Here is an 18103-nt window from a genome sequence, read left to right as displayed (position 1 = left end):
TAAAAGAGATTCATTTAAAAAATTGCCAATGCAAATGGTCGGGGTGGGCCATATTACGCGCAGATTGTGATCGTGACCTTATTGCGACTGGGTACACCATCCATTATGGCCCATGATCCTTCGTTAGATTAGTGGGGATTCTTTTAGGCGGATTAGTTCTAAGAAATGTTTCATTAGAACGTTATTAATGATTCGATGCTTAAAAATTACTCGTATTTACAGAAAATAATAAGAAATAGTCGACTTTATATTTTTTGCGCTTGTTCAAGTATTCATAAAAGTCTCACACTTCAAAGCTTTTAATTCTAAGAATTTCGATAAGCCGATCGGTTATAATTCGATAGCCGAACGGTGAATGGGTCGGAGTGGCCGACTCGAGATCCGAGGAGCGCGGGTTCGAATCCCACCGCCGCTCGACTATTGTGGTGAGCCCACTCGTAACACAAGCTTATTTAGCTTACCACGAGGGGCCAACAGGACTATTAGTAATTTGTGCAATACAAATTGCTAATAATTAAAAAAAAAAAAAAAAAATTTAAAAATATTTAAATCAGTAAATCTTAAAATCATAGTTACACACAAAAATATTTTTTTCACGAATAATTATTGCATCTGAGATTATTTTAATGCTGAATATTTAATGCAGCCTTTTAAAATAAGCTCCTTTAAGTATAAAAATGCAAAAAAAAAATATTTCTTTGAGCACAAATGTCACAGGGCCAATAACCTTGATCTACACAAACCATAGTTATTAATTTATTCGTACAAACCATCCCATAATTTATAAATTTTCATATTCAAATTAAATTACAAAGTTCAAACGTGATAATACGGCTGAAACCATTAGTTTGCCAAGCTTGTGCCGGCAACGCCATAATAAACGTCACCTCCCTCTGTCGCTAACCTGTGTAAAGCCTACCAAACAATAATTGAACTTGTTTGTTATGTTTGCTGTATCGATAACAGATGTTGGGATCCGACAGATTATGGAATGGAATAGCAATAACGTATAATAGGATTGGAAATGGCAGACGTGTTGATGTTGCTACGCATTACGCACTCCACCTGCGTGAACGGTTGATATGTCAGCAGGGCATATCGAATACGTTACGAGTAGTTCGGGTTACACAAGATGGCACAGGTCACTGGCAGATCGAATGCTACAAATATGTTACACTTAAATTCACGTAATGCTTTGATATGTTCTAAAATTGTATTTTTTATGGCAGAGGTAAAAAAGGGGAATAATAACCCATTTATTACCATAGCACACTTTTTTAAAAACAGCTTAATTTTGACCCTCAAATCGTAATTCGATTTTAATTAACTGTGTAAGTAATGTAGAAGTTATACAGTGTGAGTCACGTTAAAGTGTACATATGAAAATAGATGAAACTAGACCTATTTTTATCGACAAAAAAGAGGTCAAAAAATTTTTGAGATTTTTTTTTAATTTTTTATAGAATTTTTTTTCTTCTAATTACTTATTGTAAAGAAAAAGTAATAACTTTTAAACTAAGCGGTATATCCTGATAAAATAAAAACTGTAATAATGCTAAATAACAGGCGATACTAAAAAAATACATAAAATACACAAAAAAGGCCAACAAATAATAAAAAATGATACTTTTTGAAAAAAATCTGCTTTAAAATTCGTGTTTTTTTTGGTTATTTGATAAATTTCTCCAAAAAATGCCCCTATAACAGGTGGTTTTTATTACTTTGTATTATTCTCCATCGTATTATCTTTGTAAAACCAAAAATCGCATGTCTCTATCCCTATCACAACATTTGCTATGAGCGTTTGAACAAAGGCCTGCCACAACATTATTCTCCGCCTGCAGGTAGAGAAAATTTTAATTTTAACTAAAATGCTTATTTTACTTCGAAATCTTTTGTTTTTATTTAAATTTAACTTGTCTTTATCTAAATTACAAATCTAGAGCCATTTTCAGTTTCGTTGTTAACGAAGCGTTGAATAGCGCGCCCGGAGAGGCTTAGTTCAAACGATCATTGCAAATGTTGTGATGGGGATAGAGACATGCGATTTTTGGTTTTACGAAGGTAATACGATAGAGAATAATACAAAGTAGTAAAAACCACCGGTTATAGGGGCATTTTTTGGAGAAATTTATCAAATAACCAAAAAAACACGAATTTTAAAGCAGATTTTTTTCAAAAAGTATCATTATTTATTATTTGTTGGCCTTTTTTGTGTATTTTATGTATTTTTTAGTATCGCCTGTTATTTAGCATTATTACTGTTTTTATTTTATCAGGATATACCTCTTAGTTTAAAAGTTATTACGTTTTCTTTACTATAAGTAATTGGAAGAAAAAAAATCTATAAAAAATTTAAAAAAAATCTCAAAAATTTTTTGACCTCTTTTTTGTCGATAAAAATAGGTCTAGTTTCATCTATTTTCATATGTACACTTTAACGTGACTCACACTGTATTTGAATGAATGTGTAACTAGTCAGTCATTTGAGACGGTGTATAGGTAAGTAACGGCACATGTTCGTATTGCTATAAAATTACCTTTTAATTGTCAAAGTCAGATATGGGAAATCACGTTTTGAAGCACGTAATGGTAGCAATTTTGCGTTAAACAAAAACACTGGTTTAAAAATATTTATTTAATTTGAGCTAGGCTAACATATACACTGAGAAAATACTTATATTAAAAATTATACGATACATTCATGGTAACATTTACGATTACATTTCTTTGAATCGCATATTTAGTATCATAAAATATATTTCATAATAGACTCATAAAGGGTCGTATATAAAATAAGGCTTCTTCATACGTTATCAGTTGAATACAAATGAAATTCTGTACACTCATTTTAGGCATTCAATTTGCTTTCATATTAATTTAAGGCTTGTTACTCAGAAGCTCTCTGAGTCGGCGACGAAGAATCTTCCCTCGGGAGTTTCTTGGGATTTCTTCTATAAATTTCACCCCGCCCCTTAGCTGCATGTATGGTGGTACCTAGAAATTTTACATCAATATTAAATGCGGAACATCTTAGAAGGATTTCGTTGTTGTTGCACTTATCTAAAGACCTACTTGTATTAATAAAATTTGAATATTAAAGTTCCTTTAACAATAATTTGAAACGAAAATAGAACTCAATAAGCTCATTACAGTTAAAATTAAAGTAGCCAATCAGAATAGACGAATAATATTAATACGTGAGATATAGGTCAAGAGCTTCCTCGTTGTGGATAAAAAAGTCGAATTATTTTTCATTATCGCAATGCCTGAAGTCATAATATTTTGTACTCGTGACGTGAGTCATCAGGTAGTAATAATTCGTGAAATATCGTGATCAATAAAATAAAAAATACTAGTGACTACTCGTACTAGTGGTAATATTGACTGTAGACATACCTCCGAAGCAACAAACTTGACTAGCTCCTCTTCACTGACATCCATTCCCGGTTGTCTGACAACAAACGCGGTCGGTTCTTCCCCGAAATCTGGCACGGGCTTCCCCACCACCCCGGCCTCTTTTACAGCTGGATGGAGCTGTAATACAGCTTCTAGCTCTAAAGGTGCTATCTGTGAGAATAAATCACATCAATGAATATAAATTAAAGGAGATCTTCATAATAACTAGGCACTTTATTTGACCTAGCATCTGAAGAATATCGCGTCAAAGGTAAAATATAATTTATATTATCAGTGGTAATATTAAACCAGATAAGCAATCTGCTGAAAAGATTTTGGTAGATAGGATTTCAGAACAAATAGAAAAATAAAGTAATATAAGCCTTGGCTTTAGGTGAGGCAAAATGTAACAACAATATTATTTCTTTGTTGAGTAATTTTCAACGAAAATAACTTTCAATACTTAAATTAGAACATATTTCAAATTATTCCTTATTCTAAATATCCCACTCGAAGAGTCTGTCCTGTGATTGGTCTGAATATTTAAATTTAATTAATAAAGGTTTATTGAATCTATGCCAGAGATTGACTTGAATTTTGGTGCGTAGTTTCGTAATAACATAATTAATTAAACGTTACCTTATTGCCGTCATAGGAAATAATTTCTTTCATTCTATCAACGATGAAGAAGTATTTGTCTTCATCATAGTATCCCAGGTCGCCTGTTTTGAAGAAACCTCCATGATCTAAATATGAGGAAGGGTCCATCCCTATGTAGCCTTTCATGAACACAGGCCCTCTTAGTCGAATTTCCCCGCGTTCATTCGGACCTAATATATCGTTGTTGACTGGATCAACAATCTAAAATTGAAAAGGGATTAAGTAAATATTATTTATTAGTAATAAATATAACTCAAAGGTGAATGACTGACTGACATAGTGATCTATCAACGCACAGCCCAGACCACTGGACGGATCGGGCTGAAATTTGGCATGCAGGTAGATGTTATGACGTAGGCATCCGGTAAGAAAGGATTTTACGAAACTCCACCCCTAAGGGAGTAAAACGGGATCCACGCGTACGAAGTCGCGGGCAGCCGCTGGTAATCTGCAGTAAGTAATGTTTCAAAAATATTGATCACCTATCAGTGCTTTTGAACATTCTGAATTTTTGCTTTACAGTAATTTTTCCCTAAATCCGCTATATACAATTTGACTTAAGTATCTTGCTTTTGTTTGTTTTCAACTCCAACGCACCCTTCCTATTAACGATCTATTACGTGTCTTTGTAAACTCCGTTTGTTTATAATTCTAAGAAAAATGTGTTATTTTTACCTTCAAAGTTATTCCTGGCGAAGCCATACCCACGCTTCCCGGCTTATATCCTTTCGTTGCCCAACTCTGTGACGTCGGCTCCCCTGACTCAGTCATACCATATCCTTGCAGGATTTTCAATTTTGGTAATCTTGACAGAGAAGTAATAAAGTTACTTACATTTAAAATTACCGTTTACGAACAAATATCAACACATGAAATAGGGTTGTATCTGATTGACACCATTAGTCAATCGTGGTGTTGGTTTAATGCTCTAAGGCAAAATGCCGCATTTTAAATAAACGAATGCATTTTAAATGCGTTTACATTTTGTGTGACCTGTGACGTCACTAGGTCGCAAACTCAATTGACAAACTTTTAGTGACCTTTTAGATTCATGGCCTCTCAAAATAGATTTTACAGTAAACTGAAAACCAAATCTGTTTTTAGGGCTATAATGAAAAGTTTTAAAGAAATTGTATCTTTGAATAATTGGCTAATGTTGTCAACTATCCAATTATGAAAAACTTACTTCCTTTTAACATTCTCAATGGTCTTGACGTGTAGTGGCGATGAGCGCGAATATATAATTTTTAATGAGTCCAAATTATAATTGCCCAGTTCGTCTGACTTTGATAAGTATCCAACGACAGAAGGGACAATCATTGCGATGTCTACCTAAAACATTAAAAACATCTTACGTCAAGAATACAAGCTTTTGTTAACCTTTGAGCAGTTTCACGTAACCTTCTTATGCTCGTAGCAAATCTACGGCTCCAAACCGTTTCGATGTTATGATAGGTACAATTTAATTACACATCTCTTCCTTTACTTTACCACGTCATTAATGTGGGGAAGCAAACGCAGATATGTACGAGTACCTACATTGGAATAGTTTCGGTGTTATAGATTTTCCCCGTAAGTGTGCAAGTGTGTGATAGTCTTCTAAGAAAATCTAAAAAAAGATTTTCTTATGCTTACCTGACAACCTTGGATGCAACTTAAGAATGATATCAGTGATGGCTCCTGCACATAAACTATTCGCCTTCCCAAGGACAGAAACTTGTAAGTCATGAATGTGTCGTAATTGTGATACCATTCCCCGTATAGAAATACAGTTTTGAGAGATTCGTCTTTAAAACTGAAATAAAGACTTCTTTTTAATGATGATGGATATGCTGGCGATATTTGTCCTACATGGTTTGTTATTTTTTTTGTCAAAACTTCAAATCACAATTATCTTTAAAAGTTACCTAATAATAATAATAATTAATTACTTCCACTGCACTTCAAATTCAACATCACCAAAATGTGCAGCTATCTTAGGTTTCATTGCTTACTTTTTACACCCTGTATTAGTTGACAGCGTGTTACAAAAACCAAATTATTAACTTACTCGTCAGCTAAGCTATTCAGTATACAATTCAGATGCGTCAGCTGCACCCCTTTAGGCATGCCCGTAGTGCCTGACGAATATAAAATAAAAGCTACGTCTGTCTGTCCTTGTACTGCCACTGGCTCAAAGAGATCCACGTCAGCGTCCCGTGCAATCAAAGTTTTCACAGACACCACGAATTCTATGGCGTCGTCCAAAGTTATAAATGTTTGTATGCAGTCAAAAGACTTCAAAATATCGCTGTATGTGTTCCAGAACAAATTGGAACATATGAAATATTTCGGCTGTGTGATAGATATTTTGTGCTTCAATACAGCTGAAAAAGAAAGTTTATAGTGTGTACGCGCCAGCATTAAAACCTCATGCAATTCAAACTCATGTCACACTATTCTATCACTCATTCTGACAGTCCTTGTCCTATCCTCTCCCTCCCACCTTCAGTCTCGCTCTCGCATCGCAACGCGCCGCTTCGCCTACCTATCTGGGCGTTAATTACTAAATAAGTATCCAAAATAAACCAATTCAAATAAACCCAAATCGCGCGCTAAACTCATCTCAATAAAATTCAAGTGTTTGTGAAAGTGAAAGAAGAACCAAGCTTGGACCGTCCTGTGGAGTCTGCTCAATCGAAGGTATCCCATCCCATTCCTATCCCAATCTCCTACAACTCCTTTCTGGTCCTACCGAGCCGCATGGTTCATTTCCTATCCTTTACACTTACAGAAAATCACAACTACACATTTTCACGCATCCGTCATTTTGACAACTCTCTAGAAAATTCTAGAAAATTCGCTCGTTTGACACATTCTTTCTGGAAAGTTCGATTCGTTTGACATTTGACACATTCTAGAAATTGCTATTCACTCAAACGTCAACTCGTTGTTTGTAAACACGTATATTTTTTAAATTCAATCTTTTAAAATTTTATTTCAATTCAATTTCAAATTCGCTTACATACGCTACGCATTTTATTTTCCTACTGGATTATAAATAAATACGCACAACTCAACTCATTTTTAACGCTAGCTCTCGTGCGTGTGTTTGCTCACCTACAATACAATGGAGGGAGTAATACGCAAAATTAATTTGCTTGAAGCTAAAAAAGAAGCGCTTTTTCAGAGGGTTCAGGAACTATACGACCTCAGCCTAAAGGTCTCCGACCCTCAGATTGAACAAATTTTCATGTCTCGCATGCATTCGATTGAAAAAACAAGATCGGATTTTCTTGATACTATTGACGAACTTAATTTGTGTTATATGAAAGATGATGAGGAACTCAAACCTACATTTGCCGCACTCAACTCGTTTGACGATTTGTACTGTAACATCCTTTCGGTGCAAAGCTCCATCGCACAACTAAAGGCCAACACAGAGCGTCGCAAACAGGATTTCGTAAAAAAATTACCGCCTTTAGAACTAGTCTCTTTCGACGGAGCCCCTTCCAAGTGGCCCGTTTTCTACCAAAATTTTAAAACTCTTATTCATGAGAACACTGGTTTGTCTCCAGGTGAAAAGGCTCAATACCTTATAGGAAAACTTTCCGGAAAAGCACTTACAATTTGCTCGGGTATTCCACCTACTGGTGAGAACTATTACATAATTTGGAACAATCTATTAGAAAAATACCAAGACATAAGAGTACAAGCCTCTATGTATTTGGAAAAGTTAATAAATTTCAAATCGCAATCTTTAGATGAATTTTTGGAACAGTATTGCTCAGCTGAAGCTGCCTTACGACGTTTACAGATTGATGACCTTTCCGATTTCATTTTGACTCATATTGCTCTCAGTAAATTAGACAAAGACACTCTAAATTTATTTGAACAATCCATTAAGCACGTAAAAATGCCTACGTTTAATGATCTCAAGACTTTTATAAAAGTACAAAATAAAATCCATGCTTTACGCTTATGTTTTACGCAGAATAAGCCGTACGTTAATAATAAAACGAATTTCGCATCGCAGTCTAAAAACTCGAAACCGACACAGTCGTTTGTTTCTAATACAGCTTCTGGAGTAAAACCCAATCAACATTACTTCCAATCTCAACCGAATTCGCAAGGCTCATACACTCCATCCGCTGTACGCAAGAATTGTCAACTTTGTAAGACGGAACCTGAACATGCCCTGTTCAAATGCAGTTATTTTCGCTCGAAAAATGCGCCAACTCGCTACTCTCTAGTGAAAAAATGTAACTTTTGCCTCAATTGTTTAGGCTTTCATAATGTTAAATATTGCAAATCTCAAAATCGTTGCTCAGTTTGCCAACGTAAACATCACACTCTTATTCATATAGACAACTTTAACGTGAATAGACCTATGACGTCACAACAGCTGACTTGCAGCGCTACGCTTTCGCCGACCGACGCGTCCATGTCCGCGCCCGGTCCGGTCACGCCGCCGTTGCAATCGATGCCAACCAACAATGTATCTCTCTTTGCAGTCACGCCGTCGATCGCTGATGAATCTAGTACCACGGTCTTATTACCCACCGCGTCAGTGTATACTTATGACAATAATAAGACGTGTCAAAAATTACGCGTGTTTCTAGACACAGGTTCGATGAGCAACTTTATCACAAATAAATGTTGTGCGCGACTGAACTTAAAAGTCAATCCGCTACCTACCACTATTAAGGGCATCGGTCAGTCTGAAAGTGTGTCGCTAGGATATGTATCTTTCACAATTGCCTCACGCTTTGATCCCAGGTGTAAATACACTATTAACGCACGCGTCATTGATACAATAACCGATTATTTACCTAATGTAAAGGTTGACATAACCCAGTTATCGCATTTACAAGGTCTTCCTATGGCTGATGACAGCTTCGATATCCCTGCTGAAATCGATTGTTTGTTAGGCAATGAGATATTCCCGCTTCTTTTAGGTAGTAATAAAATAACTTCACCGCAATCCTCTGTCATCGCTATCGAAACCACGCTCGGATATCTCGCTATGGGACGCGCTCAGTGCTACTCAGCTCATTCACGCAATGATAATAAAGCATTCTTTTGCAATGTAGACTCGCACTCATTAGAATCACTCACGCAACGCTTTTGGGAGCTTGAAAGTGTACCTACTAAGAGACACATCAGCCCTGACGACGAAATATGTGAAAACATTTTCCAATCAACTCATTCTCGCGACGACTCTGGGACGTATACCGTTTCTTTGCCATTTAAACTCGACCCATCAGAACTCGGCGATTCTTACTTTACTGCTAGGCGTCGCTTTTATAACTTAGAGAAAAGGTTAGACTCAACTCCGGGCTTACGCACTAACTATAATGAAAATATTCAAGACTGTATCGATCGCGGTTTTCTGTCAAAAGTTGAAAACGCATCGAATTCAGAGGAAAATACTCCAAATTATTATATACCTCATCATGCAGTATACCGACCAGATAAACTCACTTCAAAAACTCGAGTCGTTTTAGATGCAAGTTGTAAAACAACCTCTGGAAAGTCGTTAAATGATGTTCTTTACACTGGCCCAAACTTACAAAGTAATATTTTTGATCTTTTAATTAACTTACGCATTTTCTCAGTCGCTTTATCTGCTGATATTGAAAAGATGTATTTCTGTGTAAAGCTTGATCAAAATCACCACCCGTTTCAACGCATATTATTTCGATTTGATCCTGAATCACCGATTGATACTTATCAATACAATAGGGTTTCTTTTGGCGTTTCTAGCTCGCCTTACCTCGCTATGCGTGTCGTTCGCCAACTCGCTGAGGACGAGCGCGCGAGTTATCCTATCGCCGCGTCTGAAGCTCAATCCTGTATGTATATGGACGATTATGTCTCATCGATGGACGGGTTAGAAAAAGCTGAACAATCTTACCATCAAATGGTTAAGATGTTCATGGCCGGGGGGTTTAAAATGGTTAAGTGGATCTCGAACAACCCTGAGCTTATAAATAAGATTCCCGATTCGCATAAAAATCCACAGCTCGTCGATTTTGACACTGACTCAGAAATTACGACAAAAATCATAGGCATGCAGTGGCTTCCTAATGATGACGTTTTTCTTTACAAAATTAACTCTACTAACTCTGACCAATGCACAAAACGCACGATTCTTTCCGCAACCGCTAGATTATTCGACCCTTTGGGTTTGCTAGGCCCTGTGACAGCGTTTCTCAAACTTTTAATTCAAGAATGCTGGCAGCGCGAACTTGAATGGGATCAGCCAGTTCCAGACTCAATAAAAAATAAATGGAATCGGTTTGATAGTGAGATTAACTATTTATCGCAATTAAAAATATCTCGTCATATAGGGATCACCGCGGGTTGTCACGTCACTATCATGGGCTTCGCGGACGCCAGCGAAGTATGCTACGGAGCTGTAGTTTATGTGCGCGTGAGCTCTGATGCAGATTCACCCGGTGAAGTCTTTCTTATCGCATCCAAATCGCGCGTCGCGCCTTTAAAGAAAATATCTCTTGCGCGGCTTGAACTGTGCGCAGCGCAGCTCTTGACAAATCTTTTATTATCGGTTCGCGATAGTATAGAGAATCGTTATCCTGTTAACTCAATTTACGCATTTTCAGACTCGACTGTCACTCTCACGTGGATACATTCTCCCGCGTACAAATTTCACACATTTGTTGCGAATAGAATTACTGAAATTAATTCGAAACTCAACGCAAAAATTTGGCATCATGTTAATGGAAATGAAAATCCTGCAGATGTAATATCGCGACCTGTAACTCCTAAAGCATTATTAAATCAATTAAATTGGTTTCACTCTCCTCAATGGACAGCTCAGCCAATCTCGCAATGGCCTATCGAGCCATTTCAAGTTTCATCTAACAGTGTTCGACTGGAAGAGAAAACTATCGCTCTTGTTTCAGAGACAAACTCTCAATCGAACTCTCACCCTTTCGATCGATTAATTGATCGCATTTCCACGTACCCAAAATTATTACGCGCTACTGTGTACGTGTTACGCTTCGCTAAAATACTACGTTCAAACGGAGTGGTTACATCCTCTGATTTAGAACTCGCTGAACTCTATTTAGTACGCCATATACAGTATACAGGCACTATTTTTTACTCAAGATATGCACGCAATTAAAAATAATAAACCCTTTAACAAATCGCTTCTCAAACTTAACCCTTTCATTGACTCTGATAATATACTTCGTGTCGGAGGTCGACTCACTCACTCTCAACTCAACTATGGACAAAAGCATCCAATCATTCTATCGCCTAAACATCGCTTCACTCAACTTTTAGTTGATTACTTTCATGTATGTAATTTACATACTGGTCCTTCACTTCTACTCAGTCTGCTTAGACAGAAATTTTGGATACTTTCCGCACGTAACTTAGTACGTCAAAGAGTGCATCAATGCAATATCTGTTTTCGTTTAAACCCTAAATCTACAAACCCTCTTATGGGCGACTTGCCATCATTTCGCGTTTCAGAAGCTAAAGCCTTTGTTTATACATCGGTCGATTATGCAGGTCCCTTCTTTATTACTCACATTCGCCGCAGAGGTGTTAAAAGCCAGAAGGCTTATATTTGTTTATTTTGCTGTCTTACAACTAAGGCTCTACACATAGAGTTAGTTTCAGACTTAAGCTCTGATCTATTTCTCGCCGCTTTTCGTCGATTCATTTGTAGAAGAGGCCCCGTTTCCATGATATATAGCGACGGAGGTACTAACTTCATTGGCGCTAAACGCAAGCTTGACGAAATTTACGCTCTTTTGACTCTCACAAAAATTATTTAAGTTCACATTTGGCTGAACAACGCATTAAGTTTCTTCATAGTCCACCATATGGTCCGCACTTTAACGGCATCACAGAGATAAATGTTCGTTATGTAAAAACGCATCTTTATAAAGTTATTGGTCTTCAAGTGTTAACATACGAAGAGTTCAACACTGTACTTGTACAAATAGAAGGCTTATTGAATAGTAGACCATTGTGTGTTCTTAGCTCTGACCCATCTGATATATCCGCTCTCACTCCCAATCACTTTCTCAATATAACTCCACTGAAATTCTTACCAGTAGAGGATGTCTCTGATATTTCTGACAATCGGTTAACGCGTTATCAGTTAGTCAATAAATTAGTGCAAAGCTTTTGGCGTCGCTGGAGTCAGGAGTATTTAACTTCTCTACAACGCCGTGAAAAGTGGAATACGGTGACCAAACCGATAGATGTGGGCTCTGTTGTTGTTATAAAAGATGACAATGCGCATCCTCTTTGTTGGCCATTGGGTGTGGTTGTGGAAGTATATCCCGGAAAGGACAAAATCATTCGCACCTTAAAGATTCGCACTGCAACCGGTATTTATGTTCGGCCTGTAGTTAGAGTTTGTCCTCTTCCTTTACAGTAACTCAAATAATGCTTTTAACTTTAATTTTTCTTTAACTTCAATTTAACTCAACTTGAGTTAAATTAAAGTTAACTCGTTTAGTTCTCTCTAACGCATGCTTTTTTGCGTTTTTAACTTTATTTTTTTTTTACAAACGCTACTCAATCTAGAGGAAGACCTCTAGGCCGGGGGAGTTGTACGCGCCAGCATTAAAACCTCATGCAATTCAAACTCATGTCACACTATTCTATCACTCATTCTGACAGTCCTTGTCCTATCCTCTCCCTCCCACCTTCAGTCTCGCTCTCGCATCGCAACGCGCCGCTTCGCCTACCTATCTGGGCGTTAATTACTAAATAAGTATCCAAAATAAACCAATTCAAATAAACCCAAATCGCGCGCTAAACTCATCTCAATAAAATTCAAGTGTTTGTGAAAGTGAAAGAAGAACCAAGCTTGGACCGTCCTGTGGAGTCTGCTCAATCGAAGGTATCCCATCCCATTCCTATCCCAATCTCCTACATAGTGTCAATAGTATGTAGTAAGTAGGTAATTGACTGGACGGCACAGAATCTACACTGATATAGGTATATAAATTATTTGTTTGTATTCAATAAGCTCCGAAACTACTGGACTGACTTTAAATTTTTTTTTACTATTAGACTCCCACATTATTTGTGACTAATATAAGCAGTACGAACTTCGCCTGGTCAGAACTAGCTGTATATTTTCAAATACTAATTTGATAATACAACTGCTTAAGATGCCAAACTAGATTATGCCGTTGTCTGTTAATATTTTTTAAAGAAACAAAATATTTTCATTCAAGGACCTGCTTACTACTGCCTTATTTTGAAGAAGAATATTATCACTAATGATGAAGAACTAAATCTATTAGAAAAGATCCTCACCTCTTCCACTTTTCAAGTCATAAGGCGTATAAGTGGCACCAGTGAAAACAATGCCAAGAATGGTGGACATGAACTCGTTGCGTTTCTCAGATCCCACGGCCACAGTATCCCCAATGCCCACTCCCAGTTTAATCAGCCCAATGGCCAGGTTCACCGCAAATTGCGTCAACTCCTTGTACGTCATCTTTTCACCGGTGTCGAAAAGTTCCTGTACCAAGAAATTATACGTCACGTGAGGAGCAGGCAATGCAATGCAGTATCAGTAAAAATATAGTGGCTTTGAAATAAAATTTTGACTTTTAAATTGAACAGAATACGTGATCATGCCTTCTTCTAAGAATTTTGTGATTAAATTAACGATACTACTTCATCATCATCATCATCATCATCTCAGCCATAGGACGTCCACTGCTGAACATAGGCCTCTCCTAATGCTTACACCTACTTAAATTTATTCAATAATTAATGTTATCTAATATTTTTGCAGCAGGGTGAATGTGCTCGTAGTAGACATACTGAGATTTAAACCAATACGACGAGTATAATTTCCTCGAATTGTATAATTTTTCATGCAATTAATGAATTTGTATTTATCAAGTCTCTTTATATTTATTTTAACTTTACACATTTATGTCAAACTGTACGCAGTTCCGTTACTTACCAAAGCCACTTCATTTTTCCTAAGGCGAAGTTGATCCAATATGTATTTGCCGAAATTCAAATGAGCCGGAACCTTGACGTTTTGATCACCAAACACGTATTTTTTGTTGTTAAACATTATTGCCTCTGATTAAATGCAAAAAAAGTAAACAAGAGTGTACTATGAACTGTTCAATAATAGTCTGCCATACACAGGAAAGTTGTGACTGTAAATAAGTGTGAAGCTAGGCAACCGTAGTTATATTGACTGAGGTAAATCACGCCGTTTAAATGCGTATTATTATTCATACCGTTCGTGTACTGCATTGGCCCGTATGAGGAAACGTTGTTAAAACTTGGTTTAAACTCAAGCTTGCCCTATTATTAACGAAATACTACACTAGAAAACCGGTGTCTATCTAAAATCAAACATCACACCGATAACAATTCAGTATGATGACGTCACGCACTCTGACTTACATTGACGATTGTTTATTTTTTGTGTGTGGCGTGACTTTGCTCTGGGGCGTGCTAGCTAGCCTGTTTTTTCATCTAAACATCACAATAGGTGCGTAAGGGATAGGACATTCGTCTTTGTTTAAAATATTGAAATCAAAATTTATTATTGCATGTTTTTTCATTGCCTTGAGAATATCCACCCATTTTGCGATACAGAATGATAATAAGGGTCTTACTAATTCTCAATATCAGTAGATGTCGCAAATAAAGTTATGAATGACTAGATAAATTACCAATTATGTTGACGGTGAACGGAATAATTCTTTCGTATTGAAATTATTGAATCCATTAAAAATAATTACGTATGTATTATCCTGTACCTATTCGCAGTATTGTAAAAATAGGAGGAAGTTATGTGCTTGTTTGTATAGGTCACTGAAATGGTAAAGTAAGTAGGTACTTAGATGATTATTAGACACAAAAACGATTTAACCCTTAACTGGTATCGTAAATTGGACATACGTAACTGGTATCTTACCTATGTACTACAAGAGATTACATAGTAGTAAGAACTTTTTACGTAATATTTTTTTAACGTTACAAATATCCATGAAACCCATCGTCTAGAAAGTTAAAACCAAGAATATTATTGTTTTAATGAATCCTTATTATGTGAACTTCATAATAAATAACTTTCTATAGTAATGTTCAATAAAAAATAATTAGCATTTCATGAAAATAAAAATGTAAATTTTATTATGAATTATCAGACCAATTGTATTTATTTTATCATAGTAGCTGGATTAACTAGGTCCTACAACATCTTCATCTTCACTCTATGAAGAAATAACTTGAGAATCAGAATCAATTTCCTCATTATCGACCGAAAAATGGTTACTAGGTCTTCACAATTTTATTATCACTATATCCTTCTGGTATGCCAATTTGGAATCAAAAACTTCATCCTTAGGTACCTATTGTTTTATCACTTAAAAGTCATGGCATCTTGAATCAATACCGAAAAAACAAAAAACAAATAAAAATTACCATGAAAAAAAACCAACGTAACTGGTATTGTGGGGGCCGCGCGGACCCCAACACGTGCATAACTTCGTCCTAGTGAATGATGCAGTGCTGAAACACCTGCACCAGACGCGAGTAGTGCCGTTATGAGAATACCAAAAATATTGGCTGCCCACGATGCGTAGCTTCTTAGAAATCAAAGAAAACGTCATGCGTGGGGGCCGCGCGGCCCCCACGATACCAGTTAAGGGTTAAGGAAGAAATATATCTTTATCCTACTACTTACCTACGGCACAAAATATAACAGAAGACAAACTCCATACTAAACGCGCTCGAGCCACGCACACATAGACACCGCTCTAGCAAGACTGTCTTGGACGAATGCGAGCGCGACGTGGCGCGGCAGACGTTCGCCACACGTTCGCTGTGGTTCGCTTGAGTCACGCGCCGGTCAACCGCCTGTGATATTATTTTGTTTTGCGAAATTGACGAAAATGAGTGAACAGAAAAAGTCGTATTATAATTGTTCGGTATTTGGTTGCTTACACTCATCATTAAATACCGAATTTTCATTTTTTAAATTACCAGTTGATTCGGGGAGGTAAGTAATTTATTTATTTAAATTTCAATTGAAATTCAACTCAATTATTAGGAATATCGAATTGTTTTAGAGAGGTTTTAGGAATTATTGGATAACTAGCTTTTGCCCGCGGATCCACCCGCGTGAAATTTAGTTTGTCACAGATCGTCATAAATTATAGCCTATATGTTATTCAGGGTCATAAACAATAATACTATAAAGTTACATCAAAATCCGTTCAGTAGTTTTTGCGTGAAAGAGCAACAAACATCCAGACATCCAAACTTTCGCATTTATAATATTATAGTTGGATAATAGTGTCAACCACTCAACTAAATACTACTTCCTTCTCGTGTATTTGTTTGCAAACTATTACTATAATAACGTACTAAATATAAATAAGTATACGTGGATATCTGTTATTGTCTTTCTTGCATAGTATTAAGAGTAACATTTTTCTATCATAACGAAATAAACGCAACACATGACAAGACAACCCTAGCGCGACGGCCGAGCGTGCGAGCGAGAGAGGTATGCAAAGCGAGGTACATACATGAGTTTACCTTCTGTTATATTTTGTGCCTACGGTTACAATAAATTAAAGCTTATTTAAAAAATGGCTAAGGAAAAAAAACAATACTCAATATCTTTGTGGGCAGTGAGCGGAGCACATAGCTCGCAGAGCTGATGGCAGCTGGGGCAGAAAAGTTCGCGAGTCGCGACCACGAGTCGGAAGACGTAGTGTGGGCAGGCCTCCCACTAGTTGGACCGACGATCTGGTGAAGGTCGGTGCCTGGATTTGTCTGGATGCGGGCGGCGCAAGACCGGTCTTTGTGGAAAACCTTGGGGGAGGCCTTTGTCCAGCAGTGGACGTCTTTCGGCTGAAACGAACGAACGAACTCAATATCTTCGTTTCCAATATTTAGGTTAGGTTAGGTTTAACATTAAGCTAAATGTTAAATACCGTTTCATCTTATATGATGGCGTTTTGGAACAAAAATGTATTATTACTCTGATGTGCTTTTGTCTGTATATCCATCACTGAAACACATAGCCAGTTGTCACAGTGATCAAGTATTGTCGCATAACGGAGTTATAACGCTGTATGTAATTTATTAGTTTTGTGAGTCAAAGCACACTTTATCATTATTCAGGTTTACCTTCAAGCATGTAAGGCTAAACATTAGTCTTTAGTTTACATAAGACGTTCAACAAACATTGGGACTTACAGTAATCCAATATAAAGTCCGCACCATTTCACACGGGTTAAAAATGGTTGTCGATTTCTCCCCGCTTTTGTAGAGATTGCCACCTTTGCCCAAAGCGATTGGAAATTCACCAGCATGAAAGTGGAATGCAGTAAATTACTAAGTAAGGTATCGACTATCGATTCTTTCAGAAAGCAAAGGGCAGTGCACCAGGATTGTTCTATTACGTATTAATGACAGTAGCGGTAGACTCCCGTTAGAGTCCATGGGAATTTAGTAGGATACCTTGGATGCGAAAAGTTGGAATGATCTTGTAAATAAATAAAATAAATAAGTTGTTTCAACCATTACTTACTTAGCCCCAAATTAAGAGAATCTGCTTTAGAGATTAGAACTACATAAATATTAATGAATCTACTATTCTATGTTGATATTTAACACCAATTAGCCTGAAAATTTTACTATTTGAATTGCTGAACTAAAAAAGTTAAAAAAAATATTTTCAATTATTAAATACTAGCTTTCCGCCCGCGGCTTCGCCCGCGTGGAATTTTGTCTGTCACAGAAAAACTTTATCGCGCGCGTCCCTGTTTCAAAAACCGGGATAAAAACTATCCTATGTTCTTTCCCGGGACTCAAACTATCTCTATGCCAAATTTCATCAAAATCGGTTGCGAGGTTTAAGCGGGAAAGCGTAACAGACAGACAGACAGACAGACAGACAGACAGACAGACAGAGTTACTTTCGCATTTATAATATTAGTTGGGATCCTACGTACCCAATGATGTTATAGGCAATATTCTTCGAATGTATGTACAAGTGGAAGCAAATAAGCAATAT

The 18103-nt window shown here is 36.9% G+C and overlaps 1 protein-coding gene across 1 annotated transcript; it reads right to left on the bottom strand.

Annotated features, from left to right (window-relative positions):
• Positions 1 to 2625: 2625 nt before the first annotated feature.
• LOC135076872 (luciferin 4-monooxygenase-like) lies at positions 2626 to 14250 on the bottom strand. Its single transcript, XM_063971349.1, has 9 exons — positions 14015 to 14250; positions 13354 to 13561; positions 6110 to 6425; positions 5695 to 5854; positions 5246 to 5391; positions 4735 to 4864; positions 4039 to 4260; positions 3400 to 3570; positions 2626 to 2997 (listed from the first exon to the last, which is right to left on the bottom strand). The coding sequence occupies exons 1-9, from the start codon at positions 14129 to 14131 to the stop codon at positions 2881 to 2883; spliced, it is 1587 nt and encodes a 528-aa protein (XP_063827419.1). The 5' UTR covers positions 14132 to 14250; the 3' UTR covers positions 2626 to 2880.
• Between the last annotated feature and the right edge of the window lie 3853 nt (positions 14251 to 18103).

The sequence above is a fragment of the Ostrinia nubilalis genome, chromosome 12 (assembly GCF_963855985.1).
Source record: "Ostrinia nubilalis chromosome 12, ilOstNubi1.1, whole genome shotgun sequence".
Classification (NCBI taxonomy): Eukaryota; Metazoa; Arthropoda; class Insecta; order Lepidoptera; family Crambidae; genus Ostrinia; species Ostrinia nubilalis.
Note: the sequence above shows the minus strand (reverse complement) of the source record. Positions and strands in the feature narration are given on the sequence as shown.